Source organism: Salmo salar, chromosome ssa13 (assembly GCF_905237065.1).
Source record: "Salmo salar chromosome ssa13, Ssal_v3.1, whole genome shotgun sequence".
In the NCBI taxonomy this organism is placed as follows: Eukaryota; Metazoa; Chordata; class Actinopteri; order Salmoniformes; family Salmonidae; genus Salmo; species Salmo salar.
In genome coordinates, this window is record NC_059454.1 from 59,378,671 (window position 1) to 59,392,100 (window position 13,430).

Consider the following 13,430-nt stretch of genomic DNA (forward strand, 5'->3'; position numbering starts at 1 on the left):
CCCCACAAGTCCAGAAAAGACCCACACATCACTTCCCGGAGCAAACCAAGTTCTTTTACTTTGCAGACGAGAAAGAAAAGGACACATTATTTCAAACATTGTGGCAGAGGTACTCCTCCCTGAGGGTAAGCATTCTCTCTGAATGGTCAATCTGGATGAGTCGCTGTCATAGAATGTTGTTTGACTGACCATGGGCCTGGTATTTTTCGCCACCAGATGATATTCGCCATTGTTGGTGTACCTTCGACAGATGCATTTGAAGATGAGGGTGAAGCTGTTTGGTATGCTCACAATTTCTATACAGGATGAAGTCTTGCAGATTTTTGTAAAAAAACCTGTGAATTCCACATCCTCGGACTCTGTTTACCCTGCACTGAAATGTCTTGCAGAAATATGTCATTACTCGAAATGTCCATTAGAGGTCATGCCTTTCTCATGAGACCTTTCATCATGTCCTTTCAAGCATTTCCATGAGTAGGGCCAGGAGCTTTTCCTGACTATTGTGACTGGACCAGGAAAAACTTGTGGCTCTATTTATTGGCTATAAATTGGGCTCAATTCCTGCCACCCTATCCATGAAACATACTGTTTTGTTATAATAATGTATAGTGATGGTTATTGAGTATGATTAATCTGCTGCTACATCTGTTCATTTTCTGTTGTTTTTATTGAATATTGTGCTTTATTCACTCTGCAGTTCCAGAACCAGCTGTGCAAGGTGTGCTGGTTCCACCCCTCCAGGAAGGAAAGCTACCACAACTTGTTAAAGCTGTCATCAATCGAGGTGAGAAAGCAAACAAACCACATTGGCTGAAGCTCATATATAACCTTATTTTACCTGACATTTTCACAACACATTCATCTCACAAGGCCCTGTAAGCATGTTTTGAAAGAGTTTTGCAAACTTGTAATTCAATACACAATTGTGAAAGCTATACAACACTAATGAAAAGGCAGTTTGTACATTTGTTTTTTAATTATTTATTTTAAGACAATTCTGTAAAAAAAAAAAAAAGAGAATGTTTTCACAGTCCATGTACAGGTTGTCTGTTTTTTGTTTTTGAAATACAAAATAAACATTTATGAAATTCTGTTGCTGTAATACATAATGCACATTGATTTTGTTTAACTAAATACACTGATAATATTACCACCCTGTTGGGGAAGAGCTGGTATTTGAGCTATTTGACATGTGACATACAGTATGTTTCAGGCTAGGAATTGAATATGAACCATATTTAACTTATCAAAATATGTAATCTTCTACGGTGTCCTGGCCTGGGATATATATGGATTCTTTATTATGTTTTAGGAGTTTTTAATGTACATTTTATTTCGTATCTCGACCAGATGGTAACTTTAAGCCAAAACATCAACACAGCATTTCTATTGACCACGTGGTGCTTGGCCAAAAATATCAGCCAATCAAGTATTTTCGACAAGGAGCAGTGGATCATCGTCCAATCAGAAACATGTAGTGGGTTTCCAAGCAGCTCGTGTGACTAATGCTTGTCATATGACTCCGACACAAATGGAATTAGTTTCAAGGAACTAGCGTTGCTTTTGGATTTAAAAGAAAGTGAGACGTTCTGTACCTAAATATTTGGTACAAAATGCCTCCAACTCTTTTCCATAAACTTTTTAATAAAAGAAATGCCTTTTCGCCGCCCCCAAGATGCAACAAAGAGGATCCCGCGTTCAGGTACGTGCGCATGCTATCCATAATAAACTAGCTAGCTAACGTTAGTTGAGCAGCTCGTCTTGTGAAAGAGGTGAGCGAAAGGTCCGGAGCATTGTGTTAGGATACTGCTATGCAATCCGTATGAGCGTAACTAATGTCTGATGACAGCAGCTGAATGCGGCCCTTATTGTTGCCACCGGCTAGCTAACGTTAACCCACCTTGTGAACTCGCTCGAGGAACATGTTGGGTCTTTTGTAGAAAATAAGGCAATGCCGCCACTCTTGGTGGAAATTACTTGAAGACGTTTCAGTAACACGAGACAAAGCAAGTGTTAACTTCTAATGCAAATGTTACTCATTTGTGCTGGATAGGGTGTTCATAATTGGGGTGTGTTACCGTGGAATAAATTGTCGATTTTTAGAATTCATAACTATTCATAACTAGCTTGCAACAATTCCAGATTATTATCGACACTTGGTGTAATGTACAACGGCGCTGCATACATGCTACTGTACCAATGATGTGTGTGTGTGTGTATATAAATCATTGTACAGTAGCAGGCATTGAGATGTGGTCACAAGCCAGCCAGTCAACCAGGGGCAGTATGTGCTCTGTGCACGTGACTGTTCAATGGGCCTATGACAAATGGATGGCTGGCAAGCTGAAGCTGCTCTGTGAAGGCTCAGAAAATACTACATTAGTTGTGCTATAGTTTCTCTGATTGCTCTGAAATTACAAAGCTTTTGATATTTGTCTTCTGTTACTGCGCATTGGGAAATCATTTTATACATTCTTTAAAAATATAGATCTTATGAATTATAGGCCTATCATTTTAAGAGAGATGTCAATGAATTCAGGTGGATTCCATTTATATCTGTCTCTCATGAGAACCCATGATACTAAATACCCTCCCCTATATGTGTCAAATTCACATTCATAAAGATGTCCAGGCTGAGAGAGAGATGCAGCGGAGTTCATTTCGCACTGGACCCCATCATGGCATGGGTTACTATTCCCTTTCTGGTCCGCACTTAAGTACGTTTCTTTGCACCCAGGCTTCATTCATCAGACACGCGGGACTGATAGTTCACTTTAACACACGCACTCAAGCACGTTGGTGTCTCCTACTACAAAATTATTGATTTGCTTATCTGACAGTAAAACTACTCAGATACTGACACTGGACTGACTATAAGAATACTAGGCAGAGCAGCAGGTTGGTTGACCCTCTGAGGAAAACCCTTAACAGAGCTCATATTACCCTGACTCCCTGGCTACGTGTGACCAAGGGCAGTATACTGTATATCGCTGAGAGATACCTGCCAAAGGCTTTGCTTGCTTCCCAGCCTGCCCCGACTGCAAACAGCTTCCTTCCTGTACCACAGAACAACACACACAACCTTGAGTCAGAACTCAAAACACACTGCTCCTTCCCCAGGCAGAAAGTATTCACACCCCTTTTACTTATTCCACATTTTGTTGTGTTACAGCCTGAATTTAAAATTGATTACATTGAGATTGTGTGTCACTGATCTACACACAATACCCCATAATGTCAAAGTGGAATTATGTTTTTAAACATTTTTATTCTCCAATTTAAGGGAAAGAAATGTCTTGAGTCAAGTGTTCAACCCCTTTGTTATGGCAAGCCTAAATCAGTTCAGGAGTAAAAATCTGCTTAACAAGTCACATAAGTTGCATGGACTCACTCTGTGTGCAATAATAGTGTTTAACACATTTTTTGAATGACTACATCATCTCTGTACCCCACATATTCAATTATCTGTAAGGTCGCAGTCGATCAGTGAATTTCAAACACAGATTCAACCAGAAAGACAAGGAAGGTTTTCCAATGCCTCGCAAAGAAGGGCACCTATTGGTAGATGGGTAAACATTTTTTTTATCCCTTTGATATTCAATATCCCTTTGAACATGGTGAAGTTATTCATTACACTTGGATGGTGTATTAATACAGCCAGTCACTACAAAGATACAGGCGTCCTTCCTAACTCAGTTGCCGGAGAGGAAGGAAACCGCTCTGGGATTTCACCATGATGCAATGGTGACTTTAAAACAGTTACAGAGTTGAATGGCTTTGATAGGAAAAAAACTGAGGATGGATCAACATTGTATTTACTCCACAATACTAAACTAAATGACAGAGTGAACAGAAGGAAGCATGTACAGAATTAAAAAATATTTCAAAATATTCCATGCATCCTGTTTGCAATAAGGCAGTGAAGAAATTAACTTCATGTCCTGAATACAAAGCATTATGTTCGGGGAAACACAACACATCATTAAGTGCTACTCTTCATATTTTCAAGCATGTTGGTGGCTGCCTCGTGTAAAAATAAATTCTAGGTGAAAACCTGGTTGCTCATAACCAAATAATGTTGTTGACTCGCCATTTACTTGTTGGCCAAAGCATACATTAGAGAAAAAACACTCAGTTCTAGTGATGCACTGATATGACATTTTTGGCTGATACCGATATCCGATATTTTCCTTGCCAAAATAAACGAAACTGATAACCGATATTTACAATTTTAGCGGCTTTCTAAGCATTCTAGTACAGTTATAGTTAACACACACACGGACGCAGCGGTCTAAGGTATCTCAGTGCAAGAGGCATCACTACAGTCCCTGGTTCGAATCCAGGCTGTATCACATCCGGCCATGATTGGGATTCCCATAGTGCGGTGCACAATTGGCCCAGCGTCTTCCGGGCCATCATTGTAAATAAGAATTTGTTCTTAACTGACTTGCCTAGTTAAATGAAGGTTACACACACCACACTGACCAAAAAGTTATTTTGTTGGCATTTATGTATGTTCCCATTACCAGTAAAACATAGTCATAACCTATCTCTTTCATTTACTTGCTGTGCTCATTCATTTGTTCAGTTGTTTCATTCTCAACCAGGACTTCTATGGAATGCCGTTCAGGTCTTTGCGTGTCAAAAAAGATACGCATCAAATAACACTTTGATGTGTCAAATAACATGACATCTGTTTCAGTAGCTATATTTAGCTAGCTAACTATAAAGCTAGGTGTCATCTAAAATAACCCTAATTTATAAGACAGTTCTTATTTGATTAATTGTGGTCCGACCCATCTATGTGAAGTTAGCCACAATGGTGGACTTTGCAGTTAGCCTTCAAAATAAAACTATGGCATAAATCTACTATTTGTATTCATTTGCATTACTGTCAATGACATTTTATTTTTGAAGGCAAACCGCAAATTCCACTATTCTGCCTAATCCTTATTGTGGTTAGCTTCACAACACAACCCGGTGCGGTCGAGCCTTACTAGCCAGATGAAGCTAGCTGGCTGCTTATAACGTTAGCTTTGGGCAACAGGGTTAAGTTGCGGTCATGTACCTACGTTATAGGTATGCACGGTTCTTTTGACATCGGGTTTTGCACAACGGGGCGTTAAACTAGACATCCGATGTTGGCGTTTTTAGCTAATATCGGCCGATTCCGATATGTTCACCGATATATCGTGCATCCCTACTCAGTACACTTGTTTTTGACGCAAACAGTTTTTTTTTTTTAAACGCTTGAAATTTGCTTAGATAAGGGCACATCTTATCCAAAGAGGATGTCATTATCTGATTAGTCAAGCAATGTTTTTCTCGAGGGAAGCCAAACTTTACACTCCTTCGTCAGTGATTTGTCAACAGTAGGGATTCTTCAATGAAGTGTTTGTCATTCAATGACACTTTATATGCAACAAACAATTACTTGAAAAATACTGCATCAAACATCTTAATGTAAAATTGCACCACCATGATTTCTTCTGCAAAAAGGTGTAAATTCAGGACAGATTTCTTAAGTTATCTCCGATTAATTCTGAATATTTTGAGGAAGTGTAAAGATGGACCAACAGTACACGGACCACTTTTTTCTTGTTTTTCAAGCAAAGGAATATAGTGACAAAGCAAAGGACAGAAAGACTCAGACTTGTGAAATTATCAGTCTGCATTTATTGCTGTTATGGTAAAGTGCACTAGTAGTTCCATCGTGTGTTTCCAAATCCTGAATCCATCCATACTATTTGACTTGGTCCTTCCGGGCTCAGGCAGACTGCCCCAGTGCCCCCACATGGAAGCTAATTTGAATATCCAGGTGTATGCAAGTTTTATTGGATGAGCTGTCAAAGCAGTTATTTTTTATTTACCAGTATACTCCCAAACCACTCTTTCCTAACAGGCCAAGCAGAGGCACAGAGAAAAGCTGCTTTTTAACATCCTGAGTTATATTTTTGGGGAAGGACATCTATTTAATTCATGTTGTAATGAATTGTAGGTAATATTTCATAAACATTCTCGAACACTGGACAGATACTTTAAGTTGTAGTAGTGGAATGGTTGAGAGAGGAGAACTCTAGGCTCAAGTTCCCTCTGCACATAGTTTCATAACAGTGTGTGTCATGTGCGGGATGTCACAGTATCACTTCTATTCCCTAGTCAGTCACAACCTTTAAAAGTTGCTTCCAGGTTAGATGAGGGAAAGTCGTTGCTTTTTTTATTTTTTTTATTTTTTACATCCAATCTCCTGCTTCTCCATCTTGAGTTGTGGTTTGGCTACTTTGTGTTTTTTTTTTTAAATGAGTTAGTCTAGTGAGTGTGTTGCATCTCATCAGGCAGGCCAGTGGTCTGTAAGACAGCTTGTCGACATGTTCTTCCTATCAGTGCTATTTTAAGTGACCCAAGAGTTCTCAGAACAGCAGGGTCATGGTAAAGATATATATTTTGCGTAAAGGACCCTACCCTGTCTTTACCTATGGTACTGGCATGGTAAGTACTAATAGTTGCCTATGTCTTAATGAAAACTGAATAGCCTTATTTGTGTGAGATTTAGGGTATCAAATGTAAAGTTATGTAGCCTACTAGGCCTATTTCTTGAACTCTTCCATGCTCTCTTAGTTAGCAGCACAATCAAGGTTTCCTCATAAACCACATCAAAGCCTTTGAAAAGCTGGTGTTTGAATGGTGTAGGCCTACGGGCATTTATCCTAGATTTTAATATGCAGGCCTAAAAGCGTCTGCATGTTTCACAGCTGATAACAGTTCGGAACAGTTTGTGCGTATATTATGACACATTTTATGTTCATTTGGTCTTCGGCAAGGTTTCTTTTCGGTTGTTCATGCACATTATATTTTTTCTCAAGGCAAGCTGAGGTCGGCAGCCGACTACGTGCCTTCGTCTGTGATTGGTCAACAGTAGGGATTCTTCAATGAAGTGCTGTCATTCAACGAATCGTTTTCATGCACTTTAAAAAAAAAGAAATGTTTTACTTGAAATACTGCACCAAACATCTTAGATGGAAAATTACGCAACTAAGATCTCCTTAACTCAAATGTGTCATTAATTGACTATCTTAGATTAATTTAGACTTTTTGAGGAAGTTCTCTCAGAATGGACAAACAGTACTATTGGTGTTTTAAGGGAGTATGCGCGCGCGCACACTCATTCGTTTTGCCTTGCCAAGTTCAGCAAGGCGCCAGCTGAACTGAAGCATGCTGATGGCTTAACTCCCCTCAGAATTCTAACCCTAACTAAAATACCAACTTTGCCAGAAACCCTTTTTGCTGTTTCTCAGAATTGGCAGTCAGAGCTTGTCCCAAATTACACCCTATTCCCTATATAGGTTAGTGCACTACTTTTTGACTAGATCCCAATGTGTCCTGGTCAGAAGTAATGCACTTCATAGGGAATAGGGTGCTATTTGTGTTGCCGTGAGTCATGGAACTGGGCTTGTGGTATCAGTAATGTTTAAGAGTTTACTGAGTTACAATTCATATAAGGAAATCAGTCAATTGAAAAAAAATTCATCCGGCCCTAATCTATGGGTTTCACATGACTGGGAATACAGACATGCATCTGTTGGTCACAGATGCCTTACATTGGGCCTCAGAATCGCGTCACGGTATCTTTGGAATGCACAATCATCGATTTTAAATGCAATTGTGTTCATTGTCCGTAGCTTATGCCTGACCATACCATAACCCCACCGCCACCATGGGGCACTTTTAACGTTGACATCAACAAACCTCTCACCCACACAAGGCCATACATGTGGTCTGTGGTTGAGGTCAGTTGGACATACTGCCAAATTCTATAAAATGATATTGGAGACGGCTTATGGTAGAGAAATTAACATTGAATTATCTGGCAACAGCTCTGGGGGATATTCCTGCAGTCAGTATGCCAATTGCACACTCCCACAAAACATGAGAAATCTGTGGCCTTTTATTGTCCCCAGCACAAGGTGCACCTGTTTAATGATCATGCTGTTTATCATCAGCTTCTTGATATGCCACACCTGTCAGGTGGATTATCTTGGCAAAGAGGAAATGCTCATTTAATTAGGGATGTAAACAAATTTGTGCACAACATTTGAGAGAAATATGCTTTTGTCAATCATGTTCATGTGTAATGTTACACCATAAACTGATATGAACACTTAAAGGCCTCTCGGAATGTAATCTAGGCCTAGCCTATTTAGTTGAGTCCCATATCAGTGATGTGTCCCATATCAGTGATGTGTCCCATATCAGTGATGTGTCCCATATCAGTGATGTGTCCCATATCACCTGACTACCTACTTTCTTTCTGTACATTCTGGCAAAACAGTGTGAGACACTCAGTATTGTAGGGGCTTTCAGACAGCCATTTCTTGGTCTAGAACTGAAGCCCAGAATTAGGCCTAGTCCCCTTGCACTCAGCTTTTACTTAGAGTAGAATAACTATTTTCCCCAGAGATAACGTGAGTTTGGCAATCATGTAACAGCAATAGTATTTCACAACGTTACACCGTTCTTACACGTGTGATGCAGCATGATCCAGTCAGTCATAGACACACAGCCCCTGGGTTTGTGGTTTCCTCTGGCATCCTTTTCATTGAACAATCAGGGGTTGAACTTGGTTTGACGAGAATGTGGATGTGATCCACACACTCATGGATCATGTGATTCATGGAGTGGAATGCAGAAGTGAGCGGTCACCTGGCTGAAACCAAGGAAACACAACAGGTTGTGGGTCAGGTGTCCAAGTTAGTCAGCCGTGGTGGTAACTTGGAAGCTTTCAAGCTTCCCTGCATTTGCATCTTGTGGCTTCTCTGGGGCTGTTGAGAGAGACTGGAGAAAGGATCCCCCCTTCCTCCAGCTCCCACTGACCCCTCCCCAGTTCACAGACTCGGTCACTGTGTTTTTAGTTTTAGCAGGGAGGGTATGCGTGTGTTGCCCATAGATCCAGTTGTGTGTGTGTGTGTGAGAGATGTTGTTTGTGTGTTGGAGTCGGTAAGCAGGTGTCCTCTTTCACCCATAAGAAAGTGTGATTAGGTTATTCTTGCACCCAGTGTCCTAAAGCAGGGTTTCATTTTCAGCCCAGAGTGTTAATATAGCCTAGCTGGACTGGTTCACCAGAATGCCTATCTGGAAAAGTACCCTCTGTGTATTCAAAAACAACCCCCATTATCAGACAGAGGAAAAGCGTCACAGCTTAGGTTGATTGTTTATGTAACATGCATGTTCACCCCACTTAGCTGCCCACCCCACAGTGTCCCAATGGCCTCTGCAGCGTGTGCCTTTCTGGTGGGAGGGAGGGCTGTTTTGCGGTCACAGCGAGGAGGACATATTATTCCCTGTGAAGACCTCCAGTGGATGGCTGTGCCTGTCACTTTCTTTAGTTTCAGAGGGTGACTAGACTCCCGCCCAGTGGGCAGCGGCAGTGCCGGGATGCCTTTGTCCAGGCGCTGTCCAGCACAGCGCAAAGATCACCTGACAGTCTCATGTTGTTGTGTGAATTTAGTTCAGCGCTATTCTTAGCCACGCAGTGGATGAGAGGGCAAGGAGAGGGCTGGGGGAAAGACTGGCAAATGCACAATGATGTCCAGGTACCTAGTAATATTTAAAACGGCTTGCTGCTTGTGTGCGTGATTATTGGCAGGTGTTTGATACTGTTCAGGATTTGACCGTGTTGGATTTGAATGTGGTTAGAATACTTAACTCAAGGTTACTTTCAGCTTCACGGAGAGAGCTGCAGCTGTGTGTCGCGGCGCTTGAATCTACTTGTTTTTAAGTGGCGCAAGGCTGTATATTTTCACTATAATTGTGGTGACAATGTGCTGCTGTGTTATGTAATGTGGTGATTAGTGCTCTGACAGCTTGCAGTTGCTTCTCTATTTGGAACCAGTGTGGATGCAGTGTTTACCGCCTTTCAGTCAAAGGCTGTCCGTCTTCTGTAATTTTTAGGGAGTTTACTTTGGCACTGCAGGGCTCCGGCTCACACAATGCTTCTTTGTAAATTGTATGCTCTGATTGATACAGCTGAGCTATAAGCAAATTGTTGTTATTACAAATGCCCTAGTCTAAATAGTACATTTGAAACATTCATAGATTTAGGGATAAACACATTAAGAGGTGGATACTGCAAGGAAATTAATATGATGTTTATAGGCCTTTTTTTGTAGGCTATTTTATAGGCTCAGACCGAATTGAGGTCAGCACTGTGCTGCTGTATGTAACAGTCTTGTGTGCTGCTGCTTTTATGAATGGCTCCTAATAGCCAACTGTCACAGGGTCTGTTTCCTTGTTTCTCCCCGCTTGCTCTCTGTCCCTGGTTGATGGATGCAAAGTTCTTAAAACTGTTCCACTTTCTCTCGTCTGCTAACTTCTGTTCTGATAAGATGGAGAGCTGCGTTGTCTGTTATCCTCTGCTGAAATGATTTGCCAAGCTCATTATGTTTTCGTTTTTGTACTCCCTTCTGTTTGTTAGGCTGAATGAATCCTATTACTAGCTTTAGCTAGGCCTAGCCTATATGTAAATGTATCATGCTAAGGAGTAATAACATGGTCCTTAAAACATATTGACAGGCTCTAGGCCTGCGCTACTGTCATTTGATCCTATCATTTAGTCCATACGGTATGATCCTGTCATTTAGTCCATACGGTATGATCCTGTCATTTAGTCCATACGGTATGATCCTGTCATTTAGTCCATACGGTATGATCCTGTCATTTAGTCCATACGGTATGATCCTGTCATTTAGTCCAATTATAGGACACTTCCGTTCACCTACTAACAAATTTACACTTCTCAACTACACGACGACACACGAAGGAGAGAGGACCGACTTTTGCCCCAATGAGGAAAAAGTGAATGCCTCATGCATAACTCAGAGCCAACATCATTGATGACTTGGTTGTCTGAGGGGAATTGGATGTTTCTGAACAGAATATATGGGCTAGCTATGGAGAGCCTTGGGTGTAAGAGGCTCTTTGCATCCCAAATAGCACCCTAATCCCTATATAGTGCACTACTTTTGACCATAACCCTGTGGAAGAAGTAGTGCCCTATGTAGCGAATAGGGTGCCATTTGGGACAAAGGCGCAGTAAGTTTGACTAGTCTGCTCTTTCCTACGCTCTACAATGGGTAGGGGAGTGTTCTTGGCCTGCCATGGAATGCCGATTCCCGCCAGGGTAGGTTTTGCTTTCAAAATGGACAACTTTTGCACTCCATGAATGAGTCCAAGGATGATTACTTTATAGGATTCGTGTACCATCACCTCATTCGCTTTCAAGGTTTCTTTTCTTGAATGTTGTTTTTCGTTTAGCCGACCTCGATTAGTGCTGTCATTGAGTGAAGGTTTGATGGGCACATAAAGGGAATATTGTACTCGGACGTAGAAGTTATTGTGAGGGCCCTGATAATTAATCTATTTCAATGATAGACGTTATGTTAGGCCGATGTGATACGAGCTAGGCTTGGGCAGTATCCAGTGTCATGCTTTCCTACCAACCTTGTACCATACTGGGATATTCGGTAATATTAGCGCTGAACACAAGGGGCCTGGTTTTCAACCCCACCGAGGCGCTAATCCGAAGGTTATCAATGCTAACAAGTACATGTACAATCCCGTAGAGAATGCTAACTAAATTCAAACAAAGGCATTGCAAACATTGTATCGTTTCTGACCTAAACTATACAAGTAACTAAAAAATGCTACTCAAAGTTTGCAGCACATACAAAACAAATATTAAACAGCATGGCTCTTGGTCCAGGAGGGGATTCTCTGCTGTTACCAAGCAAAGCTTTATTTTGGAAGGACTGTAGCTAACCACTTAGCTAGATTGCTAACTAGCTAGATAGCTAACTAGCTACTAAATTAGCAAACCAAATGCACAACTGCGGAGCATTTGGCATATTTTAGACCGTTAACTTAATAGTAATAAGATACCTGGCTGGCAAACATTTAGTTGTGAATTCCATACTGTAACTAGATCACCTGGCGCGTGCAGCACAACAGTGGGTGACAAACAAGGCTCCGGTCTTTCGTCGTCGTGTGCCTGTAAACAAACACCACGTGAGGACTTACCTGGGGACTACAGGTAAGCCTTCTAATAAACAATGGTCACAGGTGAAATGAAGAACACAATCGTCTTTATCTTCTGAGGTACTGCACAAGTTGACTGCAAGTATTTACTTAAAGTGTCTGTAAATATTCAAATGTATTAAACTTCAAAGAAATAGTTTCAACGGTGTTGAAAAAACATCCAGTGGCTTTTTCCAAATACCCGTGTGTGTGTGTGTGTGTGTGTGTGTGTGTGTGCAGTGTACCACCCAAGCCCCTAATACCAACGATATAAATTATCAAACGACTTGAGATGAGCAATGGACAATTTGATTAAAAGTTCCTTTAGATTAGAGGCTTAAGAAGAACTAACCCCCCACCCTCAAGTGAATGAGGAATGTTGGTTATACTGTGACTGACAACAGTGTTTTGGTAAACAGCACGTCACACAACGCACTTAGCCCAGACCAGTACACATCCCTGGCCCTGATGGACAACAGTAATGCAGAGAACACAAATACCAGTGGGCTGTGACTTAGGGTATTGACAGGGAGCTAGGACAGCTAAGCCCCCTCACCCCTCCTCAAAACAGTGGCATTTAATAGGACCCCTCCTCACAGACTCCAATAAACAGCTAGAAATAGGCCTATCCACTCCCTGCTTCCCATCCCTCAGATTTGAGAAAAATCCTCCTCTGTTTCGTCTCTGTCCATCACTTTTTTTTTTTTTTTACGGCCCTCCTAACCAAACAGGCCCTGTGGTGGAGGCTTGGGGGGGTGGCCATAGCTCTCTCTGCTCCCCATCAGGGAGGCGGCAGAATGAGGGGAGGAATGGCAGCAATGGCACGACGGGCAGGCCCACCGATCCAAAGGGCTGACCGCTTAAGAGGACTTATTAACCAACTGTCAGTCCATCACTGTGAACCTGTTTTACTTTTTATTATAATTGATCCTTTATTTGATGCCGTTTACCTGGGCCATTATGGACCTCTGCTTGGTTATGGTATTCTGACTGGGTGAAGACAGGTCTGACTGGGGAATGTCTGTCTTTACGTGCTGCTGATATTTTGGGAGTCAGTTTGATAGTTTGAATAACAGGTCTACATTCATTGCTAGTAGTGCCAGCATGGTCATATGCTTCATGCTTGTTTCCCCCCCCCCCATCTCTCTTTCTCTAGCTGGTCATCCCCACAGCTGGACCCTAGCCAGATCAGATTGATAGTGTACCAAGACTGTGAGCGACGGGGGAGAAATGTCCTCTTCGACTCCAGTGCCAAAAAGAGGAGTGCAGAGGAAGCCCCTGCCTCGGTGAGTGACACTTTGATGAGGGATATGGGGGGCGGTGTGTCTATCTTGTCTGGGGAAGGTGTTTTATGAGGCTGT

The 13,430-nt window shown here is 41.7% G+C and overlaps 1 protein-coding gene across 7 annotated transcripts in view; it reads left to right on the top strand.

Annotated features, from left to right (window-relative positions):
* The window catches only part of LOC106567520 (folliculin-interacting protein 1), a 32,482-nt gene continuing 19,052 nt past the window's right edge, over positions 1-13,430 (top strand). For 3 of the 7 annotated variants that reach the window (XM_014136851.2, XM_045693410.1, XM_014136852.2), the window contains exons 1-2: positions 1,470-1,702; positions 13,226-13,355. In XM_014136851.2, the coding sequence (XP_013992326.2) occupies positions 1,614-1,702; positions 13,226-13,355 (219 nt within the window). In that variant the 5' untranslated portion in view covers positions 1,470-1,613. Of the gene's footprint in view, positions 126-216; positions 282-697; positions 785-1,469; positions 1,703-9,326; positions 9,591-13,225; positions 13,356-13,430 lie in introns of those variants that run through there. The other 4 variants (XM_045693411.1, XM_045693412.1, XM_045693409.1 and 1 more) reach the window with 3 other exon arrangements.